Raw genomic sequence first — 14,255 nt, forward strand, 5'->3', positions numbered from 1 at the left:
TTACAATTTCAAAGCAAATCTTTGTCTACATTTTATGAATACTGTAGCTGCTCTTGCAAAAAAAAAAAAAAAAAAAAAAAAAAACACCAAAAAACAAACCACCAAAAAAACCACGATATGCTAGAGTAGGCCAAACAGAATAGCATCATTTAGGTTGGAAAAGACCTTTAAGATCATCAAGTCCAACCATTAACCCAGGACTGCCAAGTCTACCACTAAGCCATGTCCCTAAGCACTGCATTGACACATTTTTTTAAACATTTCCAGGGATGGCAATTCCACCACCTCCTGAACAGTCTGTTCCAAAGTCAAAAGTTTCATTACCTATCTTGCAATGAATTGAGTATGTACATGAATGCAAAACACCTTACCTCCACAGATTCTTGTCTTGTATCAAAGGGCAACCGTTGTCACTTGTGGAACTTGAAAGGAACACTGGTTTACTGGAGCAAGTAGCAATTTTGGAACAGCCTTTATGCCTGAAAAACTATCAATTAAGGCAGGAGAAAAAATCAGACTTCATACATGTGAAACAAATGATCAATTTATTTTCTCCAAGTCATTCTCTTTAATAGTCTCAATTTATATTTACTTTTGTGCAGTTATTACTTAATCATTTTCTACTTCACACTAATATTTCTTAGCTAAACACTTCTGTATATTTTTATATAGCAGGTCAAGGACAGAGCCTCTTGACTACCTTTACCTAATATTTTTTATTATCTAGAACTACAAACACATATTCTGTATTACTTCACCTCAGTTGTGGAGGGAGGGTTTCCTATCTTGTATAGGAACACGATGCTTAAAGTTATTAAAGATTTCCAACTTGCAGCATGTACTATTAGTCAATGAGATTATGATATGAAATAATAACAAAAATAAAAACTATAGTACATCTTTAACTCAGTTTATTATTTTTGTGGATAAGAGTAAAGCAGGCAGTAGGATTATAAAATCTTATACTATTGCCTTATTCTTAGTCTTTTCTGCCCTCCTTCAGTGCTTTCATGTAGTTTGTCAAAAGACTATAATTTAACTAAAAACAGAATAACAGATTGTTCTTTTTAATGGGATTGTACTTTTTAATGGATATTAAAATTAATATAATTAAAATTCTATTATAACTACCTGAAACTGTGTCAGGATGCTGTCTTAAGATGGCAGTGGGTGTTGGATTGCTTCTGTGGGTTGATAGGATTGGTAAGAGCTGTTTATAGAAGTCTTAGCAACAAAAAATCTGAATTCCAGATGTGGGATTGTTACCCATTATGAATTAAAAAGAAGCTGCTACCAAAAAGATGATTACCAGTTAAAAAATGTCTCTCTTTAGTCTTCAGTGTTTTTTAATCAGTCACATCCTTCTAAAAATATTTGACAAGGAAACAGGTTTCTTCTTGAAATGCTATGTGTATGGTTTGCTGTAAGATAACATTTTAAACACGTTATTGTTATTTCACATGAGCAGGAAACTCTGCAGCATCAGACAGACACGTTGCACCAACAAAACAAAGAAGCAATGGCAGCTTTTAAAAAACAGGTAGCAAAATAAGGCCTTCTCGCTTTGACAATGAGATTTTAAAATATGATGGCATAATAGCAAGTTATCAGTTGGTATTAAAATATTTTTTTGTTGCATATTAATATTAGAATATACAGCTCAAAGAAATCAGGTCTTTCTCTTTCTTCCAGACACAGTATAAAGCCTGTATTTTGACAGTTCCTCTCAGTAAGCCACGCTTTCAGGAATTTTTCATTTTTATTTTTCAAAAAATTCCTAGAGAAGATAATGCTTCTTTTAATCGGTTTTGGTTTCTTCCCCCCCCCCCCCGCCCCCATCTCTAAGTTGGCACGTCCTCTTCAAGGTTAGATTCATAAACCATTGTAAAAGAACTGCCATATAACTTATTCTGTTCAACATTTGAAAGTGTGTTTCAGTCTTTCAAATTGGGGTTGTGAGTTGTGAGTTTTTTTCTCTATAATATATAATCAGCAAATATGAATGCTGAAAGAACTTGCAGGGAACAGTCATAGGAACTGAAGCTGTTGCATACGGTGATGAAGAATTTTTCACTAATGCTGCATCACAGTCATTTCACACACAAAAAAGAAATTAAACAGGTTTTTCTTCCTGAAAAAAATAATTTGTGATTTACAAGGTTGCTGTTTGTGACTCTATGGTAGCTATAGTTAAAGAAAAAAAACTCCAGGAAGTACACTATGCAGGGTAATGTAGCTATATTGTCTTGTCAAGTTGCATGAATAAGATTAATCTCATGCGCAGTGTTGATGTGTTTTGTGTTTGTTTGTTGTTTTTTTTTTTTTGCTACTGACAATCAAGTTACAGGCAAGAATCTTTGCCATGGAGGAAGAAAAGGTACTCTGCATTACAATTATTTGTTACTTGTCATCCAATGAAGCACACAATTTATATGGCATTATAATTTTCTTATCAAATATGTTCTAAGTATAAACTAAGTATATTACAATTACATTATTTTTCTCAATATGGCCTTTGCAAAATAAATTTCCTTATAGCCTATATTACTTTTGGTTTTTTGTTTATATTCTACAGAACTTTACTTGTGAAATGTCACTTTAAAATCTGCTTATGATAAAAATCAGTTTCGGTAAAAGTGTTCTTTGATAGTTCTATACTGAAGCTATGCAATATTTACTTTGTTTTGGGGGTTTGGGACAAATCATCATGAGCCTTTTCCACGAACTAGTGAAAAATAACGATTTTAACTGGTTTAGTAAAAGAAGATTTTAATAGGGATTTTACTGACTTACCTGAGCTGATCTCCTAAGGAACTCGAACTAAACTGAAGTAAGATATACTTAAGCATGAATTTATGGGATTTTTCTTAACTACATAAGGTTTTTATGCCAAGCTGAGTGCCTGCTTCCTCTTCTGAATAAAAGATTTGCATTTGATACACTAGGAGCCTGTTTCAGACAGTGAAGTCAATAAATGTCTGCATGCAGACTCTATTGCTTCACTTAAATTTCCTAGTGATTAAGATGCAATGGATGAGTATGCTGTATGTTTCCTAAGAACTTGCACAGAAATTTGCAAACTGGTAAAATTGGTTTGAAAGTATATCAAAGTAAACTTGGTTTACCGCATTTATATTATCTGGTTTAGTTATTTTCTTGCTTGCATTTGGAGGTTGGGTGTTTTTTGTTTTTGTTTTGAGACACCCTGTTTGTCCACACCTATGTAGTAGTCCCTGACTTGCATTTTCTATGACATCTACTGTTTCAGAATTAAACTATGTGCTGATTATTTTTTTGTTCTCTAAGTGCTTCCATTGAATTGAATAGCACTTTCAGTGCTTTTTAACAAAGTAACTGAAAGAATAAATTAAACTGTAATGCTTCAGGACAGAGTTTGAATACAAAGAATAATTTTTGCTCCAATTTACATTATATGTACTCTTATTCATCAAGGTGGTTTCAGGGGATTGCACAGACAGCACAATGTCAGAAACAACTAGAACACACAGGGGTGGTTGAATGGTTGCATTTGTTTTCCCTGGTGTGTTCTCTGATATCTTCAGAGATATCAGATTCTGCTCTCCATTGTATTGATTGCTGCCCAAGATTCTTACCTGATTTAATTTCACTGAAGTCCTTTGACTTCATTCATAAACATATTTAAGGGTGTTTATATCTTTTTATATCAATATAAAAATATAAAATATTTTAGGCTTGCATGTATTTAGTAATTCTAGTGATAACAGATTATGGTTTAATCTTCCATGGGTTGGAAAAACTGAGAAAGTTTTTTCTGTGAAGACCCCGCTACAGCAGATAATAAAATGGATTTACCTGATACTTTCTTTGTTATTTAGTATCTTTATTCTAAACTGAAGTAACATTAATTCTGCACTTCTCAGGCTTGTCTCTCCCAGAACAGAAAAATTTTAAACTTGCTGGCTAGTCATAAGTGATGAAAATATACTATCATGTTTTCACTTTTCTTTTTATAGCAATATATATGTACATTTTAAAAATATTTAGCTTAATTTTCACCTGTTTTCATCTATGAATTGTTCTGTCATAGCAGAGTAGTGCTTTATTTTTGTAACATTCTTGTTGATAAATTTGTTGTAAATCATAGAGTCATTTAGATTGGAAAAGACCTTTAAGATCCTCAAGTCCACTCGTTAACCCAGGACTGCCAAGTCCACCACTAAACCATGTCCCTAAGCATTTATTCTGCCCAAATCCTGAAGTACCACTTTTGTTGAAAGGGAAAATATCAACTTGCGGTGGAAATAAAAGAAAAAGAAATTGATGGACTGAAAGAAGCCTTAAAAGCGTTACAGGTAAATTACTATTTTTGTTAAATAACTTCCCTTGCTACGCAAGTGTTTTGGTTTTAGTTTTTTTCACTGCTAAGAATAGTTGTTTTAAGAGGGTTTTTTTAATTTAATCTTTTTAGTACATGTACACCTCCCTTTCCAACATTGACTTTCTGTTCTAACCTTCAGTGTCAAGACTACTTTAAGTCAGCCTTCCTCCTAAAGTTCTTTTCCTCCAGAAGATCTGCAGACTCAGTAAAAACCCAAATAGCATGAGAAATGTGCATTTTTTCATTTCCATAGTCTTTTTTTCTATTCTTGTCTTCTTACTTCTCAACTGCCTGGAAATACTGGGTTTGGACTTCCAAACAGAAACAAGAATTTACACTGGGCCTCCGGCTCACAGTGGTACCTGTGTTTTTCATTATTTTCCTTGGTTTCACTAGAAGGTTTCTGTATTTGTTGCTTAATCCATGGCTTTCCAATGCCTGCTTGTCAGTAAAATTGTCAGATAAACACACAATTTACCCTGGTACCACTTGGTTTTATTTCTATATTGTATTTTGTGTTGTTACATGGTGTTGGAGCAGTTGTGACTGTGATTCAGTTACTTGAAATAAAGGAAGACATAGAGATGTAGCTAGTCTTTGGTTTTCTTTTAAAGACCAAGGCAGGTATGTTGAAAATGGATTAAAAGAGTAGAACTCAACACAGAAGAGCACTAGCATTGTAATGCATTGCCAGATTTCAGGTACTGCCAGGAACTAATTTTTTTCTACCCCAAACTAAGTGGGATAATAATTCTATTGAAAACAAAATGGTTATAATGGATTATTACCCATTATTTTGCAACATGTTTGGTTCCAATTAATGTTCTCTTATAATGGGATGCATTTACCTGGTATCAGACTGTTTAATAATTTAGTTAACACTGAAGGTATTTTAGGGGCAAAAGAAATTTATTCCCATGGCCAGCCTCCTGTGCAATAGTTGTAAGGGTTTTGTTGCCTTGATCAAACCTTGGCATAGCACAGATGATGGAGAACATCCCTCCATGGCTTGCTGAACATAGTATGTGGACAGCAAGGATAATGAAAGATTCCACTGGCTTTTCTTTTGTAAGATAAAACAGAAATTAAAAAAAAGCTTAAAAGTTTAATGTTCACACCCCAAATATTTTTGCAGCAGTATAGTTCAGATCTAGGAAATTCTGCTGTGGCTTGAGGAAGCAGGAGGTCGCAATGAATCTGTGGACCCAGAAAAATTTGTTTGGAAATCAGCCTAAAATAAGAGTGAGGAATTTCTAATTTGGTTCTGTAGCCTTCTCTATCCAGGAGAGCCAAAATTCTACCTTAAAATTATTGTTTTCTAGGCTTAGATTGTGGGGGTTTTTTTCCTAGAAATAGTATTTTCTGTGTAAGATTGACACACAGGGTTCTTTGACATTTCTTTTTTTCCCCCCTAGACATTGTTGATGTTTCTTTAAACGTTCTAAGAGATATAGAGACTAAAGCTCTTGCAATCTTAAGTATTATACAAGTTAAAATTCTCTGATGTCAGTGGTGTATGAGAAATAGTGTTAATGACTTCAAATGTCAGTCTTATATTATTAAAGCATGCCAGACTAGTACAATATGTCTTTGTATGCCGCCATTTAGAATATCTACTGAGAATTCTTTTTTCCAACAGGGAACACACTTACATTCCTCTAGGACTTGAGGAATACTTTCATTTCTATCTCTGTTTTCTTCTCTGGTTATTTTTAAGAGTCTAGTTTACAGACTGTAGTCCATTTACATGTTATTTTTCTGATACATCTCAGAAAACACAAGGTTTTATGCATTTTTCAAAACTCCTCTAGTAACAATTTGTGTAAACAATTTTTACATAATTTAAATATTGAATTGAAATTTTGTAAATTGAATATAATAATAAAAGAAATAGTGTAATCATTAATTCGAACCCAGTATTACTGTATTGGATGGGCAATAAATGCAATTAAATTGTAGGTATGAAAATGCAGATTGACATTAAAAAAACATAGCCACAATTTAATGAATCTCTTGTTCATTTCACAGATTTCAAAATACACTTTACAAAAGAAACTGAACGAAATGGTAAGAAATTAATAAAAGTAAAAAATAAGGAACAGCTTTTAAGAAAAGAGAATATCTGCTTAGAGTATAATGCAAATACTAACCAACTGTTAAGTGATATGTGATAATTATTACATATAACCAAAAGAGGTGATACCAGCTTTGAATCTGAAAAACTTTCAAATACAACATCTTCAGATTTTTATAGTGTGATAGCTGCTGTTTAGCATGTGGAATTTTTTCTCCCTGAATTAAAGTACAATTGGTTCATTTGTTGTCTTTCTAGATTAGAATTGAATAAGGTAATTATGTTACTCTTATAACATTTAGCATATTTGTCTCAAAGAAGTAGTAGAGAATTCCAAGCAGTTTTTAGTTTTGTTTTTGAGAAAGACTGATGTTTTCCCTCTCACCCTTTTTTTCACTCTTCAGAATTACTTCTTAACATCAGTTCCCCTGAACAGTTTAGATTTCATCCAGTCCAGCTTACACCCTTTGACACAGAGAATAAATTTATACAGAGTGACAGCAGAGTTGCTCTGAACCCTGTTGTCTGTTTTAGGAAGTGAAAGAGTGAGCTGCAGAACAACTGCTAAGCTTGATTGAATAAATGCTGTGAAAATTCTGCTGCTCAACTGGAAAGAGTAAAGATAATATTGTCAGACCATTACAAACTGTGATTTTAATTAAGAAGCTCAAAAAACTAGCGTCCAGTTTAGCTTTAAGTACCATGACATTTGTACTGAAAGTCATCTTCAACGCTACAGTGGTTTTACACAAAATATGGTGAAATTGAATAATGTGCCCTCTGACCTGGGAGATAAGGCTACAAGTTAAAGATCAAAGGCAACATAAATGTGTTTTATCTTACTTCACTCTTAACTTGTATTTATTCTTAAAATGCATCTGATGTAAAAACATGTTTAAAATATAAAAAAATATTGAACTTACATTTAGGTCATTTCACATATTACCTTCCTTTCATAACTTTCAAGTTCAGTCTTCCATATGAATGAGAATATTTAAATCACAACACCTTTTCTGTAAGCTAGAAATGCATCTGTGCTGCTTAAATATCTTCCTTTCCTTATGTTTATAAACTTTTCAATAATTGATTATTTGACTATTTTTAAAACATTGGGGTACTGTGACTTTGATACAGAGTATTATTAAAAATGCTATTCAGCGGGGACAAGATATTAGAAATCTTATTTTGCATGTAGCACTAAACATAATATATGGTTTGGCTGTATTTATAGAAGATGGTCTGATATGAAATGATGAAAATAAAAATATGCAAGGTAAACAGAAATTAATTCTTTCCTACAACCTTATGCAGTAGCAGGCTAATACAATTTGAGACCAGATCAAATTCTATCAACTTCACTCTCTGAGTAGTTGCACTGAAATAAAAGGGTGTTCTAGGGATCAAAGTAGTAGTAGCCCATGTAGACTTGCAGTCAGTTATCACAAATAGCAAAATGTTTAAAAGTAAATGGATGAAATTCCAAACCATTAATTTGTTTGAGACCCATTTCTATTTTAGTTTTAAGTTTGTTTAAGACAAATTAGATCATGCCTTGGCCAGTGTTTTGGAAGTAAGCAGGTGTGCTGTTTAGTTTATATCTGGCACTTTAGAAGCCCTGTCATTCAGTAAAGTAGCTTTCGTGTGTGCTGGGGTTGAGCACCCCTTTACTGATGCAGCATTTTTTTCTGGTTTTTTCCTTTAATTCTGTGTTTTTAGTCTAGTATATGCAGTGTTAGTATTTTGCATATACATCATATTTTAGCATGCTATCCAGTTGAGTTTATGTGAAAACTTCAGTGCTGATATCTGCTATTCCAAAATTCTAGCATATTTTGTTGTTTCATACTGATAGACTGTATAAAGACAAAGCAATAAAGGATTCGTTTTTCTTCCATCTTTCCTTTGTTTCCATTGTAAAAGTGTTTATTATTGATTGTGATGTAGTCACTTTGCACCTCACTGCAAGTGCATAGTAGCACTCATGCAGTCAGAAGGCTACAGGATGATTACTACAAAGCTAGTTGTCTTGACGGAATATGCCTGAGTATGGGTTCTGTATTGTGCTATTTTTTTTGCTGCTGAAATAAAGAAATAACTGGAGGAAAATGGCCTTGGTCAGGTCTTGGATTCCTCCTTCATTAATTTCCTGGCAGGTGATACAATGAAGAATGCTAGAACTCAGGTGTAGCATCTCTTCATGTGTTCCCTTGTTAACTAGCATTGTCTGATCCTGGGCATCTCTGAGAGAGTGAGCATTTAGAGTTATTTGTCTTCTGCAGTACCTAAATCTTAAATATATATCTTGGTGCTAAAATATAAAAAAGACAAGAATGAGATTAAGGCTAGTGTTGGCTCGTTTATAGATCAAATCTTGTGTGCAGCTCAGAAGAGCAAATTTAGAGTTCAAGATATCTGTATAGTCAAAGGAGAGACATCCCCTGTCTACAAGGTGCATCAATATTAGTGAGTAAAGTAGATGGAGTGACTGCCTCTTTGAATGACTGGTAATTAGTCTAATTTCACTTGCTGACTGTTTATATTGTAAACTACGTTTGTGAGATCATTTAATGGAGCTGCAGTCAAGTGATATGAAATGGTCTAGGTTCATTAAACTCTACTACTCCTCAAAAAAGAGGGGAGCTGCATCCAGATAACCCGCATTGTTCTCAGCAGCCTCCTGAACTGTGCCCAGGAGCTGCTTGCATGAGTACTGCTTGGCAAAGGCCAAAATGTGTCAGGGATATTTTAAAAATGGTATAGGCCTTTCCTGAGAGCTTCTCTGCCACCATTTAGTTTTCTAATACAGAAGTAGTGGCCAAATTAATGAAAAATTAATTGCTGTAAAATGTTAAGTAAATGTACTTTTAAATGTTGTTTTGCTCTTAATAATCTAAGATAGGAATGTTATTTTTATTTCCCTTCCATATATTTTAGGAATTTGCCTGTAATTATACTCTGTTGCTTAAAAATACAGTGGGAGGGCAGTGATACAGTATAAATTAAAAATAATTATTTTTAAGTAGAAAAATGGTGGCAACTGAAGGAACTATTGTGGAAAAAACTTCGTATTTTAAAGATTTGCAATTGGTAACCCTTGGCATAATTTTGACATGCTCTTGCCCTAGGTCTCGTGCCGTTACATCTTTGTTTCTCTGACACTTTCACCTCCCGATTACCACCTTCTGCTTCACTGAGTCACTCTGAGTAGTGGCTCAATTTCCAGAATATCTTTGAGATATGAGCAATTCCTTCTTTGTCTTCCTCCAGTCACCTACCTGACCCTGAGCTATTTCTCTGGTCTAGTTCCACCAAGAAATCATTGTGCCTCAACAAACCATATGGCCACAATCAGTTCCACTCCCCATCCCAGCTTATCTTTATTACTGGTGGAGGGCAGGGCAATAATTCCTGTTCTTGCAGTATCAGACATTAGGAAGAACCACCAAGATTCTGTGGGTCTTACTCCAGCTCCAGGGTCATACCCTCCCTGTCCTACAGTGTCTCCTGGTGTTTCTTGATTGTCTTCTGTGGAAGAATGTTTTCAGACCATTTCACTGTAAGCAGAAGAATCACATACTCAGGCTTTTATTTTACTGTGCACTAAGCCTGGAGTGCAGCTTGTCATCAAAAATCATATTTAGGCAAGTGGTAAGCTCTTAATAAAACTCTTGAGGCTATAGCAGGCTGATTCCTTTTCTCACTGGAAAGAGCCCTGGAAAATAACTAAAGTATATTTCTACTTTTCTAGTGAGGAGGAGGGACTAACATTGTCTTGCTGACTTAAGAAAGAAATTGGGAGAAGGCTAAGAAAAATCCATATAAAAGACAGTGCAAAAAAGTCAGATCTTGCCACAACTTGTTTGAGACTGAGATTAGCAATGCCTCCCTGTTCGTTAATCTCTCAGAATAAATATACCTAAATGACTATCAGGAAAAACAAATATAACTTTTTTTTTTTTTTTTTTTGTTATAATATCTACATCCTAGTGTTAGTTAAGCACAGGTCTTCAACAGTTTACTTATGATTAAGAAAAAGAGGAAGTATATGAACATTCACAACCTACATTCCTTGTAGTGATTCTGTAAGTGGTGGTGTTTCTTTGCCAATGCTTCCATTATGACTTTCCATTTGCTGTAGTGTGTTTAATTTCATACCTTATAAAACATGAGAAATTTGTATTGTATATTCTGTTTTGCTAGCCTTATGTTGGTCATTTCTTTTGATTACTATCAGCTTTTATTATCCTCTGATGCTTGGACATGTATTGCATTTGTTACTGTATGGAAATGGAGCCTTGCAGAAGACAGAGACTGGGCCAGATTTGTCCTTGCGCAACTTGAAATTTACACACAGGAATGAGTTTGGCCCAATTAATTTTAGTTGCTGTGTTACTCTATTGTAGATTATAAATAGATTAGGTGTCTAAATACATGCATATCTTTTCTGAGGGATTATTGCACTCTCGTCAGAGAAAATTAATTGAAAAATTGACAAAATGATACTTACAAAGCTATTAACAATAATACAGTATAAAGAGGAACACAAAAAACTTAGTGTATATGAAAAAAATATAACAAATAACTTTTAAAAAAAGTGCACGTGTCACTGAATATAGTTTCCTGTGAACATGTATTTTCAATCACTCCTTCACAATACAAGGGAGAGATTGGTAAAATTCATTAAATTTATACTTTTTACTTAATGACCATGTGGGTTCATAGCGATAAGATACTGCTTGGGCCAATATGTTAACAGAAATAAAAATACAGTGTTAGGTGCTTACAAAAGTAGTTAGAATGTGCCCCCCCCCCCCCCCCCGCTTCCTGATACATAATCTTAAAGTAGAAGTGAATTCATCAAATTTCAAGATGCTACATCTGATAATTGATACTGAGGAATTAATAATTACTCAGTAAAAGTTTACTTACACTTTCCTGGGAAGCACAGGGAATGAATCTGCATTAGTTTCACTAATTTAAATCAGTCACCACTACTCTTTAGAATTAGTTGATGCACTTCTGTGTTTCAGCAAGTATATTGAAAATCTTTATTTAGGTTTGTCAAATGCACAAATTTTCTCTCCTAATTGGCATTGCTCTGTGTCATTTTTAAAAATCCCAGAACTGGAATGGATGAGGCTGCGGGACATCTCTGGGGATGGCTTAGTCTGACCCTGCCCTGCTCAAAGCAGGCTCAGTTAGAGCTGAGTGCACAGAGCCATGTCTAGTCAGGTGTCTTAATATCTGCACAGATAGACTCTGTAGCCTCTGCACAGATAGACTCTGTAGCCTGTCTGTGCTACCTGTTCCAATGTTTGACCACCCATACAATAACTTTTCCCCCCCTTTGGTTTAAGTGAAATTTCCTGTATTTCACTCTGTGTCAGTGGGCACCACTAAGAGGAGTCTGGCTCTGTTGTCTTTATTGCCCCCTCCCCTAGTATGTATACACATTTATCACATCCCCCAGAGTCACCTCTTCTCCAGGCTGAACAGTCACAGCTCCCCCAGCCTCTCCGTGCATGTCAGGTGCTCAAATCCCTTGGTCATCATACTGGCCCTATACTTTGAACAATGCTGTATTGAAAAAAGCCCAATACTTTTGTTTGCATTTGTATTGCAATATGGCGTAACAAGTTTTCCTTGTTAATTAAAACCACGTTATGCTGGAAAGTGTTTAAGACCATAAAGAAAGACAGTACTTTTACTAGTGGCTTTACAAAGCAGACTGAACACTGTTTGCATCAGAGATTGCTTCTGTTATGTAACAGGAGACCATAAACATTTGTAGGCTTTATTTTCATGATGCATGTGCTAGCACTGTTGCCAAAGTTTAAGGAGATCCTACTCTTACCTGCCTCCAGCCACTTACTTGTTTCTGCCCTGTGCTCCTCCATCAAGGTGCTGAGACAACAAACGGGTTGTGGGAGCTGTGATTTAAGCTATCTAGAGTTTTTAATTGGGCCCCATATTTTGTTGCATTGCTGTGACCTGAGAACATGATATATTTGGTTTAATACTAGAGAAGGAACAAATAAGCAGCCAGGGCAATGAGGTACAAACATATTGCTGCTGAAGCTGCTGTATCGTTTTGAATCTGCAGCCAAAGACGTGGGCAGGTACAGCCCCAATCTGAATAACTGAGGTAGGGTGGGAACTGCATTAAACTGCATGGACATCATACATCAAAGGAATATGAGAATGTAATGCTGTACTGAGTGGTAGCACGGGAGGATGAGTGTAAACCACAGGCAGCATTAGCATGTTAGGCTATGTTCACAGTACAATGGCAGATTAAATAACGTGTTTACATCACATAACAAAGGAAAACTTGACACCAGGATTTGAAAACAGTTAATACAATTCTGCAGATGTTTACATGAAAGTTCTCCTAAATACACGGGACAACTTAATGAAATATGCTAAAGTGCTTTTTTTTGATAATCTAACACGCAGGTGAAGGTCTTTGGTATGGGGTGCTATTTGGAAATGGAAATTGATCATTAGATATGAAATAGACAACTGAGATATTGTGTCTCAGCATGTATGCTATTACATTAAAAAGCATTTGGAGAGTTGATTTATACATACAAGTTACTGTCGTTAAGCAGGTGCTTCATTTATGTTTCTAACAGGATCAAAAATTACAGATGCACTTAACAGCAAAAGAGGAGCATCATAAGAAACTGAATGAAGTTGAGAGGTGTTATGCCACTCTTGCGTGTCAGTTTGGAATCATAAAAGGTGTTCATGGAAAACTAGAGCACAGTGGTATGTATGTCTTAAATGTCCTCCAGCATTTGTTTTTGCTGTGTATTGAAAACTCTGAGTCGGAGAAACCTGACAATTCAGAAAAAACATCAGCTCCCCTGTGCCAAGCATCAAATAGAACAACTGACAATTACTGTACCTCAGTAGCTTCCTCAGTGTTTCTTTCTGTGACAACGCCAGGTTAAGCAGCACAGGCCCTGTACCTCTTCTGCAATTTGTTGATACACTACTGCAGTTGTGTGTGTGACTGCATATTAATTATAGCAAGGAGCTGATTTGTGTTCAAAACAATCCAGCAGTAGACCCACCCTTTTAAAAAAAAATAAATTACACTTAATTTGGATCAGTTTCCTGTTGCCATTCAACATAATCAACTTAAACAGCTGTACCAGCTCAAATGAGAGGTTGAAAGTAAAGGAATTAGCAAATAGTGGAAAATTAAGCCTTTTAAAAGTAGGTTTAATATTGCAAAATGGACAGAAAACATTAATGAAATAATAAAAATTGTTTTCTTGTACAGAAATATAACATCTTAAAACCAGTAAATTAATAGGGTGGTATGAGTAATTTTATGCAGTTATCATTGTTATGTAGATTCTCACTACATCTATTTAAGCTTTACACATCTGTACCATATCCCCATTCATGTGATGAAACATAACAGAATTATTTGTGAAACTACTAATACACAGAAATATTATTCCACGTACTTTTATATAAATATATATTTTTATCTGTAAAATAATAAAGCTGATAATGTCAAGTAATAAAAGTACCTCATTTAAATGAAGTTTTGTACCTATTAATTTGAGAGAGAAATCTTTGTTTCTCATAACAAAGTAAAAGATTTCTATGCAAACATCACAGTGTATGTGTAGAATATGGACTTGCAGATTGTTTTGTGTGCCTGAAGTTTTCATCCGTGTAAACACATACACAGCATGTAAATAAAAATAAGTATTGTTTTTTCAAGGAAAGGGAGAAGTATTTGTATATTTCAAAACAAACAAACAAAAACCTGCAAGCAAACAAAAAACCTCACAGCCCAAA

At 34.7% G+C, this 14,255-nt stretch overlaps 1 protein-coding gene across 1 annotated transcript in view; it reads left to right on the forward strand.

Annotated features, from left to right (window-relative positions):
* Positions 1 to 14,255, forward strand: part of CCDC73 (coiled-coil domain containing 73) — a 57,680-nt gene that overhangs the window by 12,776 nt on the left and 30,649 nt on the right. The window contains exons 3-7 of the mRNA XM_040607883.1: positions 1,469 to 1,540; positions 2,342 to 2,377; positions 4,260 to 4,334; positions 6,389 to 6,427; positions 13,070 to 13,205. Coding sequence (XP_040463817.1) covers positions 1,469 to 1,540; positions 2,342 to 2,377; positions 4,260 to 4,334; positions 6,389 to 6,427; positions 13,070 to 13,205 — 358 coding nt within the window. The remainder of the gene's footprint in view (positions 1 to 1,468; positions 1,541 to 2,341; positions 2,378 to 4,259; positions 4,335 to 6,388; positions 6,428 to 13,069; positions 13,206 to 14,255) is intronic.

This window comes from Falco naumanni, chromosome 10 (assembly GCF_017639655.2).
Source record: "Falco naumanni isolate bFalNau1 chromosome 10, bFalNau1.pat, whole genome shotgun sequence".
NCBI lineage: Eukaryota > Metazoa > Chordata > Aves > Falconiformes > Falconidae > Falco > Falco naumanni.